This window comes from Aythya ferina (assembly GCF_964211825.1).
Source record: "Aythya ferina genome assembly, chromosome: 7".
Taxonomy (NCBI): Eukaryota; Metazoa; Chordata; class Aves; order Anseriformes; family Anatidae; genus Aythya; species Aythya ferina.
The window spans coordinates 34,036,334-34,052,020 of NC_140302.1; the positions used below are offsets into that span (position 1 = coordinate 34,036,334).

The following is a 15,687-nucleotide window of genomic DNA, read 5'->3' on the forward strand; positions in this document are numbered from 1 at the left end:
ATCTCCTAACCAAGCAGCTCAAAGCCCGCCTGGCAGGGAGCAGCATCGCGTATGCGGTTGGAGAAAAATGCCCTCGGAGGCAATTTTCCCAGTGTGCAGTCAGCTGGGAGGAGAGCAGAGAGATGATCCCAGGCTCTTCGTAAATCCGAACCCAGTCAGGCTCGATCCTAGTAGCATATTTATGTCTCTAACTAGCCTAATTCTGCCAGGGAACAGTGCCCTGCATCTGCTGCCGAAGCTGAACACATGAAGTATTCAACGCTAAAAGGTTGTGCCTTTGGTGCTACATTGCAAAATAGGTTTCACAATCATGTGTGTCGAATGAAGGCATGGTTGCACTGTGCCAAGTTTCTTCTTTAAGTCCAGAAATTGCTCCTATCTAGGAGCAATTGCAACCCGTTTTTTCTACTTAAAGGTATGATTTATTTGCGAGACGCCCACAATTTTAAGGCTGGAAAAAAGCAGTGAACCAATTTGAGTATTGTATTTTGTCACAGTTCAACTCTGGTGTAAGGAAAAAATGTCTGAGTCTAGCCTCACTCCCAGGGAAACAGTGGCCATGTATCCAAATAAGCACTGCCCATTAATATCTGAAATGCGGAGTCTCAAAACCAACAAAACAAACCAATAACCCTGACGCAAGAAAGGGCTTGCTCTCTTTTGGATCCTGCAAGTCTGAAAGACGAGGAAAAAAAAGGGTTACGTGCTCAAATACAGGCATAGAACAGAATGTGTAGATACTACGTGTAAATTTATTTGTTAAAGCTGGTATGGGCTTATTTTGAGATAAAAAGAAATACAAGTGTGAAGTAACTCTCAACTGGAGTCTGGTTATTTAACATCTGAGAGAGACTGACTGCAAACGCCTACATAATATAGGCTTGATCACAATTTTTTGTAGGATCATTGCAATCCTTCTGTGAATCACTTTCTTTCCTCTTTTGTTTTCGACATTTAAAATCAAGACACTGAAAATACCCACTTTTCTTGTATAAATGTTATCAAGCTGAAATTTTAAATTGTTCACATTTTTCACGGTGGTAGCTGTTACCATAGATCTTGAAGCAGCTGCTGTCAGCTAGATATAGTATTTCTTGTGATTTAGAAAAAAAAAAGAAAAAGAGAAAAATAAATAATAATAAAAAAGCAGCAGCTTAATGTGCGCTGTTTAGTTACCTGTCGGTACCTAAAAGACTCCACATGACAGCAACCAAAACATGAGAAACGGAAGACTTGACATTTTCCCATTTTGCAACAATTTGCCCCACAGAAAAGAAGAAAACCTTGACCTACTTGAGAAAAGAGGGTTATTATATTCATTGTGCTTATCCAGAAAATACAGTCTGACGTCCACGCAGACCATACAGTCACATGGAGGAACAAGTTAAGTCATGCCAGTCGTTAGGCATAATGCCGCAGCTCGCTCTCTGGCAGAAATGCTCATTGAAGTCAGGGGGAATTAGGCATGTGAAGAGGCTGAGGAATTGCATCCCGGCTTATGGTTGTTATTTTCTTCCCCAGGGGTAGGGCCAACACCCTCGCCTGTTAACCACAGCCTTGGGTGCTGCCTGGGCGAGGTGGGTGCGTTGCGGGGCCAAAGGCGGTGCTGGGGGAGCGCTGGCGTAACGGGACGCTTGCTGCTCTTGCTGTTCCGTTCCTTGGTGGCCGTGCCGGCTCATTGCTCAGCTCGGAGGAAGAGTTACTCACCGCAGGGCATGACCTACACCAGTCAGCAGCTTGGGTGTGGAGCCCGTCCAAGTCACGAGGCTCAGGGTGCAAGTTCACAATTAGCTAACGCCGGTGGAAGTCTTCGGTGCTGGCAGGCGGACAGTCCCACCCCTCTGCCTACCACTAGGAAAGCCACAAGGGTCGTTCTCACCCATTCTCCTCTTGTCCATGACATGCTGCCACTCAGGAAAAAAAAAAAAAAAAGAAAGAAAAAAAAAAAGGAAATAAAAGGTTAAAAGGTGATGCTACTCTGTGACCCTGGTCTCTTATTTGAGACGTATGTCTGAATGAGACGTGAGAAGGTGAAAGGGCTTTATTATCATCATGACAAGACACCAATGAAGGATTTCAGGAATTTTTCTACTTGTACACTTTCTTACTTATAGACAATCTTTCATCAGTGAGAGCTGAAGTTCATGCTGATTTTTCGCAGAACCTGGTCCAGGGAAATTGCTCTCTGTGGCCCCTGGTTGTGTTATTCTGGCTGTTTACGGACACTGAGGTATTTCTTGCAGGACCAGAAAGTTTAGTCTTTCCTGCAGCACAGCTAGGATATCTTACCATGCAGTGTGTCAGAGCACAGAAACAACAAATGTAATTCATGCACAGCACATCTGCCTTTCACATCGAGTTAGGGGTCTCTTTCTTAGCCTGTATTTTTCAAGATAGTTTGGCAAAACATAGCACAACCCCGTTAAAATCAGTGCTGTGTGATCGAATGGATGTTCCTTAACCAGCTTAAAGCACCACAAACATCCCTTGGAGCTGATACTCCTATTTCAAGATAAACCTTGAGTTATAGTTAACACTGAGCCTCCCCAGTTTGCTTGCTGTCTTATTTTACCAAGATTTCAATGATGCTCTGCTTGTTGGATGACAGCGTGGATAACTGAATTATAAAATCGAAATAGTTCTTGTCTTCTTTAGGCATTTTTTCCAATATCTGAATTTATATTCTACTATTTTCCTTTGCAGTTTATTGATGCTTGCGTCCAGAGCCTTCCACAAATGAGATGTGACATTTTGTTTGTGTGTGAAACCCAGATTTAAGGGTGAGCAATAAGCTCTTCTATTTCTAGAGCTTGTAGGTAATTTAATTCAATGACATAGGAAGAGAGAAATGTAATTTATTTATATATTTCTGGTGGTCATCACATTCCTTGGGCATGACACTACCAAGAGGAAACAATCTGGAGATGATCTGAGAGAAACAACTTTCAGATGCACCAACACAGATTAAAAGAGCTGTGTATCCTCAGCTCACTCGTGAGTGGATTTCATTTTTCCCTAGCTCCAACACGTGACTGACAATCAAATTACCCATTTACCTGCAGTCCCAGCAGCAACATGATCCAAGTGTGAGATCCAGGAGAGCAGCAAGAGGTCAGGAATCTGAGAATCCATGGGACCTGCATTTTCTGGCATAAAAAAAATAATCAGAAATAGTACAAGAAAATCCAAAGAAAATTGGAGAAAGGCAAAGCCAGATTGTATTTCAGGCTTTCAAGTGCTTATTGTGAGTTTGCTTCTTCCTTGTATGAAAATATTTTGATTTTGATCCTGCAGACCTTCTGCTTCTGGACTTCCATCAGCTTCGTTCTTGGATTTTATCGGGACAGTGACTTCTGGAAAGGAGAGCCTGGAAATTGTTTTACCTACTCTCCACACTCCCAAAATCTAACCAAACTGGCAGCTGTAGCTGTCGGGAGAGCACACAGAAAATGAACACAGATACAGCTGGGTGTGTAATAAGAACGAATATCTTGTCATTCGGGTGCACTGGACATCTGGGTGCACTTCATCTCAGGAACTGGGAAACTGTCCTCAAAATCCCACATCCCCGTGGGCCCTGCTGCAGTGCGTGTGCTTGGCATTGCCCCGACAGGGACTGCTGACCTCGCTAAGTGGTGGGCAATCATCTGCTCGGGGCTACTGTGGGCTGGAACCGGAGAGCTTACACAATGCCTGGCCCCAGTCAGACTTTAACTCGGCCTCCTCGCAGGGGCAGCTTAGCGAGGCGACCCACTGCATCGCCTGCCACTTGTCCTGACCTCGGGCCGACTGCTGGCAGCTCCCGAACTTCCCCCTTCAGGACTTTACGCCAGCCTGAGATGCTCCAGAATACCAAATAATTCAGAAAATTAGAGGTGTTTTTGTCACATGCTAGAACAAACGACTTTGCTTTGAAGGCCGTTGTTTCAAAATAATTAATTAAGCTGCCACGTGGCCGTCCCTTAGAAGGGGCAAATAAACCGGGAAAGCAAAGCACTTAATCCTTTCTTTGCTCTGCAGCTCATTTATCGTGTCTTCAAGCTAATGCTCTGCCCTGCCAATTCCAGTGTAGTGCAGCATCCCCCGAGTCCTGCCGGGTTGTTTCGGGGGCAGGGACTGCGTGATAAGGAGCTGTCAGGCCCGTGGCAGCATGCAGACACGGCCCCAGAGGCTGTAGGGCCATGGAGCTGACTTTGCCCGAGAGGACAAGGCTTCAACTCAGCTGATTTTATTTTTTGAGTTTGTAATGCCAGGTGCTTGAAGGTCCACAGGTGCAGAACCCGATGTCTTTTAAGGTTACCCTTGTGCAACGTCTGTGCATCTTCGTAGATCCTCTCCTTCAGAAATAAATAAATAAATAAAGGGACTTTTTCACTGAACAGTAGCAGCAAAACTAATGATCAAAGCCACCAGAAGTCAGCATGTGAGGCGTGATTTTTAAAGGAGTCAAATATTTTATTTGTGCTGGATTTGTACATCAGGCTGGTATCTTTGGAAGTGTTTCAGAACGTCAGGGGCTGCTTGGTGGAAAAGCCTGAATCCTGCACGCCACTGAAGTCTCTCTGCAGTGTTAGGGCATGCCTAAGCCCCATGAAATACCACGTTTATAATGACATTCATCATGCGGCGTTATACAGAGCATAGAAAAGGAGATGATCAGCCTGAGAAAGAAGTTGGCTTGGGGACTCTTCGGTGTTTGAAGGGGAAAATGTGAAGGGAGCTGAGTTTAATGCAACAATCCCTTGCTAAAACAGCACGCAAAGTGCCTCAGTAGGGGGCTAAAGGAAGCTCATGAATAACGAGCACACATCGCTGTCTCCCAGAAGCTTTTACTCGGTGCTCGACCAGAAATCAGCCCCCCAACACGGGCTGTCTGTGGCAGGGCAGTGCCGCACACGGCTGCTCAAGGTGACTTCAGCTGATACGGGGTCACAGCGGCAAACAAAAAACTGCGTTCGGGTCTAATGATGCAAGAACCCTATTATCAATTTTGCTTCGGGAGGATTTCGCCCACCAAATGTTTTGCTAGACGTCTGGTCTGGCCTGCGAGTTGTAAAGCTGCGGGAAAGCAGACTTTGGCCTCCTGCGTGAGCAATATATGGGGCCAAAGCGGCGCTGCCCTGTCAGTCCTGAGCCACTTCACCACTTAGCGGGCCGATGAGGCACTCAATAGATCGGCTCTTCTATTTCATGAGGCCTCTGGTAAACACACGGGTACCTTACCTTGCCTCTCATTGCCTCTCTGAACGTGCTGTATGACCACAAAGGTGCTGTACAACCAGCAGGCCACCAGCCATGGGATCGGAGATGTTTTATGAAACTCTTTCATGAAACACTTCCCACTGAGGAGCTTTCTCGTGGGGGCCTTCAGCAGAAGTTAGATCACAAGGAGTTAGTTCAGCCCCACCACAGTTCCCTGGGGCCCGTAAGGCAGGGGGTAAAGGACACCAGGACAACAGAAACCTCAGCTCATCCTCAGCTCAGGAAACTGTGCATACACAGCTCGTTGCTTATACTGCTTATTATTTGATCGTAGCTAATGATATGAGAGAGAAAGAGAGGGAGGGAGGGAGGGAATCAAATTTTAATTTTCCAAAGCCTTGTATTACACAACAAACACCGGTTTTCTTCACTGGAAATGCTTGGCCACCAGCCTTGCCATACACAGATTTTATCTTGCTATATTTACCAAGATCGGTCCTCGGTATATTTAATCGTTTGCTGTATTTTTACAACTTTGAAACCCATCCGTATGAGTTGCTGTTGCTGACACAGATCTAAAAGTCCGGTTCCATCGGCATTTCCAGCATTCCCCTGGCTTTGATGCCGTGGTGCTCCCCTGCGCACGTCTTTCATTAGTAGCTTAAATGAAGTTGGTTTCCGAAGTGCCTCTGTGGGGCTTGGACCACTAGTATTTTTGTTCCCTGTGCAGATCAAAGGTACAAAACATTTTTTTTTTATTATTTTTGGGCAAATACGAGCACTGTTTGAGTCTTATTGCGAGGCTTTGCACAGGCTGCATGCCCCAGGTGTCCCCAGCAGCTGCCGGTGCTGCTCCTACAGGCGACACGAGGGGAATGAGGCTCCTAACTCCCCTCTTAGAGCATTTTAATTCAAAACCCTTTTGATTTGATATAGATGCAATTTTTTTGCTCTTTACACGTGGGACTTTCTTGTGATTCCTTTTAGCATCCACATTCGGCCGTGAGTAAAGCCAGTTTATGCCCGTGCTTGAAAATATTTTACAGCTCCGCCTCCAGAACGGCGAGAGATAATGGGTACTCGGTGGGGCACCTCCAGAAGTGTGACTGCTGCGACAGGCACAATCCTGATGGCGTGGTGCTGGGCAGCAATGGCTATTTCCAGGGCCGAATTTTACCTCACAGCATTGTAAGTCACCACGCCTCTAACCAGAAACCAGAGGTGCAGCAGGAGAGGAGGGGTGCGAGCAGCTTTGGTGGCCACGAGGGCCGCGGTCCCATTGCCATGCCCCACTCTTGCAGGGCAGAGGTGCAGGTAACACAAAGTGGGTTGTGTTTTATGACATGAATTGTCAGAGACCCTTTTCCCGCAGGGTTTGGGCTCCTGTTTTAGGTCTGCTGGCCAGACACGGGCTGCTGGCAGCGTTGCACCCCGCTGCGCCACTGTAATGACCCCGGCTTTTGCAACTCCAACTGAAGTCCAATTAGAGTTAAAAAGTGACTTTAACTAACCTGCCAGTAAGTAAACTCCTACAGTAGTTGTGCCTGCCAAAGTCACGACCTGAAGCCAGCCTCGGGTTTCATTAGTAGCAATCCATGTAATTGGGAAGACACCGGCTGCCTCTTCTTCAGGCTGCGGCATCTTGGCTGAGCCAGCCCCAGAACTGTTTTTTTGGGGCTCCAACCTCAGCCCCAAAAACTTAAGGGTGCTGCTGATGCTGGCAGGGGGTCCCAGGGAGCCCCTCTCACTACCCGACCCCAAGGAGCTGGGTGCCCGGATGCCCACTCACAGGGCAGACACAGCTTCATCTGAGCACAATTAAAACCAATTCAACGCAGAATAATTAAAAAAAAAAAAAAAAAAAAAAAAAACGAACAAACCTTTTTATTTAGACAAACACAAGAAGAGATGGACAGGATTTACGAGCTAAAATTTTTGGTTGGAGAGCCAATGTGTATTTTAAAGCAGCGTGAGACCGAGGGGATACCCTCCGGAGCGGCGTGTTGCAATAATTGATGAAACCGCACGAGACGGATTTTTTTTTAAACCCAATCACTTCCCGGCCACTCGGGGAGGGATCAGCCCCCAGCCAGAATTCCTCTTCATTCCAGTGCTTGTAACGATGAAGATGAAATATGATTTTCCTTCCTAAGAAACGCTCCAAAAAGGAAACAAGGGAAAGCCCGTGTTTCTCTGTTATGGAAAATAGGTCTCTGCATGCGGGAGGTTTCTGCGTTTCACTTATTTTCTACCACAAATGCCCCGTTTTTAAAGAAATGAATAATGCAATCGTTTTCTCTGATTCATGTTGGCGTTTCTGCCTCATTCGGCGCTAACGCTGTTCTTGCAGCACCCGTTCTCCGCGAGGGGAGCGATCTGTAGGCGTCTCATCTGAACCCTTTGAAGTCAACAGGGATGGACTGCAAAGAAAGGCGCGGGGGCGCCGCGTGTTAGCAGCGATCGAAACCTTCCCAGCAACCTTCCCACTGACCCCGCAGATCTCAGCACGGAGCCGCGCTCCCCTACCCCTCCGGCCAAAAGAAAACCCCCTCCTCGGCCGGGTGCCGAGTCCACGGCTCGCAGTTTTTAGGTCCGACGGGAGAAGTGGTGTAAAAAACCTTGTGCACATGGGGCACCGCCGGGTTTGGGGGCAACAGCTGAGGGTTGGGGCCGTCTTGGCTCGCTCGCTCGCATCCTCGGGAGCCGGGTGGGAGGCAGCAGGGTCCTGGTGGTGGGGATGAGTTCAGCAGCTCCTGGGCTGAAGATGAAGAATGGTTTAAAAAGAAACTTGGCGAAGGCTCTGGAGGGAACCGGCACGTGGCTAGAGGCTCACCAGCTCCATCCCAACGCCTCCAAGCGCATCAGGAGCGTGCCCAGGAGCCCAGCAGTGGTGGCACCTCGGGGGTGCACTTTGTGGAGGACCTCAGAGGTGCGGGCCGTAGAAGGGCCCGAGGTACGCGGGCCCCAAAAAGGGGGCGAAGGGGCCGGCGGCCAGCGGGAAGGGCGAGGAGGCCGGGAAGAGGAGCTCGGCGGCGGCGAAGGGGGGCAGAGTCCGGCCGGGGGGCGCAGAGGGGCGCACCGGGGGGCTCGGGGGACCGCGGGCGGCCGTGCTGGGGGGCGCTGGGGCGGCCGAGCCGTCGGGGGGGGCCGGGTGCTGCTTCTTCCACTTGGTGCGGCGGTTCTGGAACCAGATCTTCACCTGCGTCTCGGTGAGGCTGAGCGACAGAGCCAGGTTGAGGCGCTCGCACACCGAGAGGTAGCGGGTGGCCCGGAATTTGTTCTCCAGGGCCACCAGCTGCTCGTAGGTGAAAGCCGTCCGGGCTCGCCGGGGTTTGGAGCAGCTCGCTTCGGCTCGCCGCCTCCTCCCTCCCCGCGGAGATCCCGGCTCCTCCGGGGCTGCGGGACCGGGAGCGGGGCCGGGGGTGGTGCCGGCAGCCCCCGGGCTCTCCTCGGCCGCTGCTTCGGCTCCGCTGTCCGCATCTGCGGGGAGACGGCGGAGATCGTCAGGGGGCAGCGCCGGGGGTGGGCAGCATCCCCTGCGCCCCCCCGACGGCACCCGGCGGGGACGGGCGATGCCCTGGGATCGGGGGAAAAGGAGCCCGCCCGGCGCCGTCCCTTTAGCCGGGGGGGTCATGGGGAGAGGTGTGGGTGTGGGTGGCTTACCAATTAAAAGAGAAGTTATTAAAGTCCCCTTCTGAAGCGAAATAAATCCCCCTCCCCGCTCTCCTTCTCCTCCTCCTCCTCCTCCTCCCCCCCCCCTCCCATCCCCGTGCTAATGGAGTTTCAGATTTGCGAGGGCCGGATCGATAGATGTCATCTATTAAAGGTAAGTTTTAATCGAACAATATTAGGATCAGGCCGGGGGAAGGAGGTTTGAAGTGGGTACCTGCAAGCTGCGGGCGGGAGATAGGCGGGAGCCAGTAATAGGATATCGATCAATGGGAGCCGAGGCATCCTCCGCCGGGGACGGGCTGAGCAATCCCCGGGGGGACAGCAGGACCAAAAGGGGGGGGCTGGAACCGGGTCCGGGATCGGGTCGGGGCTCGGGACCCCAATCCCTGCCCCGCTGAGGGCTCGGGGGGCTGCGCTGCCCGGAGCCGGGGGCGAGTCGGGGCTCCCCGGGACGCCCCCTCCTCGCTGGGGGTGCGGAGCTGGGGGGGTCCCGGCTTGAACCAGCGGGGCCAGGGGGGCTCAGCTCGCTCCTTCCCATCGCCGACACCCCGAGGAGGAGGCAGGCAGCCCCCAAAAAAACCCTCTCCGCCCTCCCCACCCTCTCCGGGCTCGGGGGATGCTCGTCCCGTTGCCGGCACCTGCTCGGGGGCGAGGGGAGGAACTTGGGGGCGCGTTTCCCTACCAGCCTCTTGCAGCTTGTCCCAGCCGCTCCCCAGGCGAGCAGCTCCCGTTCCCACTTCAACTCTGGCCAAACTTTTCTCCTGCTCGCCCCGGCTCCCCCCCGCCGCCGCCTCCACCTCCGCCTCCGCCTGGTTGCGCCGGGTGAATTTCTGAGGATCCAGGATGTCGAGGATGGAGAAGGAGGAGATCCTATGCGGGGCCTGGGGGGGCTCCTTGGCCCCTCCGTCCAGGCATTGCGGCATCCCCCGCTCCTCTCCGTTTTAGGGGGGGGGGGGGACCCGGAGCCGCCGCCGCCGCCGCCTCCGCCGCCTCCCGCAGCCGCCTGCGGGGCGCTGGAGCCTCGGAGCGAGAGCAGCGGGGAGGAGAAGCCGGGCGGAGGGGCCGGCGGCGGGGTGGGGGCAGAGGAGGGGGCAGAGCAGCCATTGGCAAGCAGCCCCGAGCCCCCCTCCCCGCCGCCGAGCTCCGCGGGGGCGCAGCGAGCGCCGCCTTCCCCCGCCGAGGGGCTCCGGGGGGAGCGGGGGGAGCCCCGAGCCCGGGGACGTCCCCCCCTGAGCCCCCCGGGGGTCGCGGGAGGGATGGGGGAAAAGGGGAGAGCCCCTCCGGTTGAGGGTGCGAAGGGGATGGCTGGAGCATCTTCGGTTTCTTAGGGGCAGCTCGGGGCTGCTCGGGTCGCGCCCTCGGCCCTAAATCCTGCAGCTCAGCCCCGGTGTGGGCAGGGAAACTGAGGCACTGCGAGCGTGCCCTGCTGCCCCTAATCTTTCTGCTGATATAGGGCTGGCAGCAGCAGGTCAGGTCTCTCCACCCTGCTCCTCGGCCACTTCTGGTCACCCACGTTTGTTAGAAACTTGCTGGCAACGTGTCTCCGTACTGCTGTGGTTTCCCAGGGGGATGCTGTTCCCTCTCCTTAGCATTTCTGCTTGTTGTTGGGGCTGTGAGGTGTGGGCAAGGGCTTTGTTCAGCAAGGAGAGGCACAGGAAGGTAATGCTTCTGTCTGTCCGTCCATCTGTCTGTGGGAATGTGCTTCTCCTGCTTTTACTCGAGGAGGAGGTGAAGGCCGTGGCCCTCCTCATATCTGCAGGTGTCTCAGTTTCAGCTCCCTGAGATGAATGTCAGTGACTTTCGAGGTAAAAATAAGGCACAGCTCAACGGGAACAGGTGCCTCAGAACGGGAATAGGGAGCAGAACTGGGCTTTCTACCTGTCACTGCAAAGCAATAGGAATTAGGGTAATGGGGAGCTGGAAGAGGAGATGAAGATGTGCAGGGAGATGCGATTGCAATTAGCTGCTCTGGTCAATTAAATGGTGGCAGCATCCAGGGACCCATTCAGCGCTGGGCTCTGGCATGGGACAGCACATGGATTGAGAAGAGAAGGGATCTGTGTCCCGGGGAGTTCACTCGGTGAGGCTGCACACCGATAGAGCTTAGTTTGGGGGATGCATCCTGCATGAAAATGAAGCCAGTGGGGAGCTGGAAGGCACTGCCGGGTGCTGGCAGAGTGTTGGTTGTGCATTCAGCGTTACCTGAGGTACAGAAGGAGGGAAGGGGAGGGGAACAGTTACAGTTTCTGGACAGCACACCTCAAAAGGGACGTCAAATAAAGACAGTGGGTGTGAAATCTAAAAGTATTATCCTGTTCATATTTTTGAAACCGGATTCTTTTTGTTTGCCACAATGCTAGTTTCAAAGTACATGGAAAAATCATAGGTATTGTGATATGGTAAATAGGTGTGTGGCTCACTTTGCTTTAAGGATGCTTGTCAGCCTTTGAGGCACTGGAAATTTTTCTTATTTGGAAGGAAAAAATATAATCTGATCTGTGTGAGACTACAAATATTCCTGTTTGAGCTACCACTGCTGCGAGAGCTTAGAAGGTAAATTGTAGTGTTGGGATTAATTTGTGAGCTAGCAGACATCTTCTTCAAATATCATCAGGTTAACACGTGCATAGAGGCTGACCTACAAACATACATGCCCATGGAAAGGCGCCCAGAAAAAGCAGACGTTCATGGATTGGTTTTAGCAGTCTGTTTGAAGTTGGTCCGTTTTCCAGCTCGAGCATTAAAATTCAGGCTGAGTGCTGTCTTTAAATTGCTTTGATGCTAGGTGGGTTTCAACCCTGACCTGTCCTGACGGCAAGTGATGGCTGTAACAAGCTGCGGATCAATATTCATAGCGGGTGTCCGGGACTGATAACACTATCCAAGACAATGTTCACTATCAGCACGGACAGCTGAGATATTGCACTATTAGTGATGTTGTTTTAAATAACCCGATCCATTTCTGGGTCTATTTAATGAATTTCACAGTTTAGATATTATCTTTAAGGAGAAGCCAAAGGCTATTCCAGACGCCGTGATGCAAATCAATGCTGCCAAGGCTCCTCGGCTTTCCTTAAAACAAAGTGCCTGTGATTCCGCCACAGCTCCTGATGGATTCCGCGCTATTGATAGTATTAGCAATAAGGCGGCGTTCGGACTTTATCAGGGGATAAAACAGTATTGTCTGCAGAGCTGGAACAGCGCTGATAGGATCTTATCCGTGACGGGAGAACATTTTGGGTGGTTTTGCCCATAATTCGCCAATTCTTGTGCTTGGTGCTGCTGGGGGGCGCGGGGCACACGTGAGGCAGCACCACCGGGGCTGGCACAGTGCTGATTGTGCTTTGGGCATGGGAAGCTGGATTTGTGGGGCTTTTTGGGGTTTGGTGGGCCAGTTGGGTGTTTTGGGGACTGTTTTTTTTTTTTTGGTGTTAGACGTGTGGGGCTCTGAGGTGCTCAGCAGCAGCCCTCGGGGGTCTCACCCCGCGCCTCCCTGTGGAAGGGGAGCTCTGCCAAGGGAATCTCGGGCCTCACCGCCCCTTCCCCACGAAAAGACCCGTGGCAAAGCCCAGGATGCCCCCAGGAAAGTCTGGGACGCCTCAAAATGCACCAAAAACGCCTCAAAACCCCCCCAAAACCGGGCTCCACCAAGGGGACTCCATTGCCCGGCGGCCCGCGGGGCGGGCTGAGGCGGGGCCAAGATGGCGGCGCCAAGATGGCGGCCCAAGATGGCGGCGCCAAGATGGCGGCCTGGGCGAGGGGTGTGAGGGGGCTGCTGCTGGATATCAGCGGGGTGCTCTACGATAGCGGCGGCAGCGGCGGCGGGGTGCCCATCGCCGGCTCGGCGGAGGCGGTGCGGAAGTAAGCGGGGCCCTGCCGGGCCGGCCGAGGGCCGTGGGGGGAGCTGAGGGATGCGGGAAGCGAGTGCTGAGCGCCGCGGGGTTGCGGCAGCGTGAGGCGAGCTCCGCGCCTGGCGCTGCTGAGGGGCTCGGAGAGCCGGCACTAAAGCACCACTGCACGGCTCCGGGCAGCTAAGGTGGTTTTTTAACGCTAAACAGTGTTTAAGTGTTGATAGCGTGATGGGTAAGAGCCGCCAAGGGTCGTGTCTCTGGGACCGCCCTGCACCAAGACACCTGTGAGGAGTGCTTGACCCAGCAGGAAAAGGAACAGCGAGAAGTGCTGAAATCACTGAAAACACTGACACGAGTCTAGCTGAACGTGCACCTAAATGCTGGAACTGAGATGGAAAAGTCAGAACTCTTAAAGACCCACATGCACTGCTAATACAAGAAGTCTTTGCAGCTTTTTACTTTTTTTATTAGACCCCTGTTCACGTTTCTTGAAATACACATAGCAGGCACATGCAATGCAAATAGACAAATCTGTTTTCTTCTGCACGGTCTGATTTTGAAGCACTGCCAGAAAGCAGCGTTTGAGGCAAGTTTAAGGTTTGTTGAGGCTCTGCAGCCCTGCTGTGGGGTCCGCTGGCACCGACAGCCTTGGGAGGAGCCACAGTGTCAGGCAGGCTGGCAGTGAAGTCAGTGACACTAGGAAGGGCAAAAAGTTGCTTTTATAAAGACCTAGTATTAAAATCCTGTGCTTTGTGGATTTTCCATGAGTTGCTTCTGTCTCCGTTCCTCTGTGTTCTCTGTACACAGCATCACAGCGTGGTTTCTGTCCTTGTGCTTTTGTAGCCGTGCTACAGGTTCTGGATTCAGAACAGACCCTAGAAGAAAAAGATGGTAATAAAATAAAAGCTTTTGTTTCCCCTGAAGCATAGAGCAGCCTATTTGCTAACTGTAAAGAGGCAGGTGCTTCTGTGTGCGACCTCTGCCAGGGTTAAACGTCCCGTGCACAGGCAGAAAACTGGCGTGGGCTGGTGTCACCCACGCAGGAGGTTGTGGCTGCTCACAGCGTGGTCAAAGCTGTTTGTTCAGCGACGCCTGCTCGGGTACACATGCCCACAGCCCTTCAGTAAGGTTGCAAGAGCCACAGATGAATTTTGCCTTATTTTCTCCATCATCTGCAGTGCCCTTTGTCTTGCAGAGGAGCTGCTTGGTTCGTTCTGCCAGAAACTTTCTGCGTGCCTACAACAAAATGATTTTGTTGCCCTGTGGCTCGTTGCCCCCTTGGTGAAATGGGGGTTTTATTTCTTTGTTTCTTTAGACTGTGAGCGCTTCAGGGGCCTCTCTCTTGGGCTGAGTTTGTGTAGTGCTTAGCACAGGGCAGCCCTGATTGTAGCTGAGGCATTCAGGCATGGCCATAATAAACATAAATAACAACAGCCATATAATTACTGTCTGCAAGCAGATCTCTTCTTTATAAACCAGGACGTACTTAATACTATCTGTATCACAGATCCCCAGATGTTTTTGACATATTGTTTGTTTCTCCTGGGTTTTTAAACTTTATTTTTGGTCAGGTTGCAGACTGTTATTTCCTAACTGTCACTGCATTTGCTGAAACTTCCCATATGGAGGCAACATAAACTGCAGTTTAACTCAGGGCGATGCCAGAAATGCACTGTTGAAACAACACGAAAGCTCTGGCCTTGGGCTAAATGCAAGATATTAATGGCTTTCTCATGAAATACTGGAAATGTCTAGCCCTCGTTGCTGTTAGGGGGTTCTGCATCTCAGCAGCTAATTCGACCTGGCTGCTTGCCTGATGTAGCTAGGGCTTCAGGGCACCTTTGAGGAGGGTTGGGAGATGCTGGGAGAGGAGAGCTGAGTTCATTTGGGCAGGGTTTGGTGAGTGGGGATGGGGACAGCACAGTGCCTGCACGTGCAGGTCCTGTTTCTGGGACAACACGAGTGAGTACTGAAAAGCACCAAGAAGGGGGAAAAAAAAGTGTATTTGTTTGGGTGATTCGATGTAAGTGGTTAAGAATAATCATTTTCCTTGGGTAGAGTCAAACAGCCTTATTTATCTGCCTATTAGGTTGGTAATTGTTCTAGCTCGCACCATTTAAAATCTTTATTTGCTCATTATCCCATTACCAGGTGATCATTAGTATTTGTGTCTGCCTCATGGTACAGCTCGGTGGTTCCCTGCAAATGGGGCAAACCTAAAAGTGGCTCTCTTTTAATTAATGCGTTTTTGTATCAATTAGAAAGTCATAAATGCAGATAGCTAGGAAGCTTGTAACTAATTCAGATTGATAGGATCTTTTGCGAAGAAACATATCTAAAATTTCTTAGTGCTTATCTATTCTAAATGTCAGGTGTAACTTAAATGCCATTTTGATAATTCACCCTATGGATATGGACTCTCATAAAGAGATGGCTGACCTGTTGCCTTCAGATTGTTTTCCTGCATCATCTCCCACAGCATTACAGCAATTAACTTCATTTAACAATGTATACTATGCACCAATAAAAAAGCATAAGTAAATATTTTCATTTGCTATAGGCTTCATAGGACTGAAGTCATTTCAGCTCTTCTAAAACTATATTTGCTGCGTTACTTTTCTTGTGTTCTGCCAAATTCTGCTATGCAGGGATTTCAGTTAGCGTTTGAGAAAGCAGCAGTGTAATTTTTGCCAGCAGAATTTGGTCTGCTTTATATTTAGGATGGCTGCAGGCGGTCGTTTCTCTCGTTTCTTTTTGTTTTTAGCTAGCAGTTCAGTCAGATGGAGCGGAACAATCATGGAAGAAGCCGATGGACTCTGAAATGCCCTGATCAAGATGTCATTCAGTAATACTCTGTACCTTAGCGATCCCCCGAAGGAATAGGTCAGTAGTCACTACCCAAGTTGGTATTACCTGTGATGAAAAGAGTAGTGCTTGGTTTCTCACTAATGCACCTGCATCT

At 51.2% G+C, this 15,687-nt stretch overlaps 2 protein-coding genes across 8 annotated transcripts in view; one reads left to right on the plus strand and one right to left on the minus strand.

Annotated features, from left to right (window-relative positions):
* Positions 1-8,125: 8,125 nt before the first annotated feature.
* On the minus strand, positions 8,126-9,797 carry NKX1-2 (NK1 homeobox 2; the record flags this gene model as incomplete). The annotated part of the gene is made up of 2 exons (XM_084525507.1): positions 8,126-8,682; positions 9,473-9,797. 2 exons carry the CDS (start codon positions 9,795-9,797, stop codon positions 8,126-8,128), a joined length of 882 nt encoding a protein of 293 aa, XP_084381633.1.
* A 2,760-nt stretch (positions 9,798-12,557) lies between these two features.
* The window catches only part of LHPP (phospholysine phosphohistidine inorganic pyrophosphate phosphatase), a 62,674-nt gene continuing 59,544 nt past the window's right edge, over positions 12,558-15,687 (plus strand). For 3 of the 7 annotated variants that reach the window (XM_084525994.1, XM_084525996.1, XM_084525995.1), the window contains exon 1: positions 15,487-15,608. Coding sequence is in view for 2 of the 7 variants with exons in the window: in XM_084525992.1 (XP_084382118.1) it covers positions 12,590-12,735 (146 nt within the window). In the remaining 5 variants the exon portion in view is untranslated. Of the gene's footprint in view, positions 12,736-15,486; positions 15,609-15,687 lie in introns of those variants that run through there. The other 4 variants (XM_084525992.1, XM_084525993.1, XM_084525998.1 and 1 more) reach the window with 4 other exon arrangements.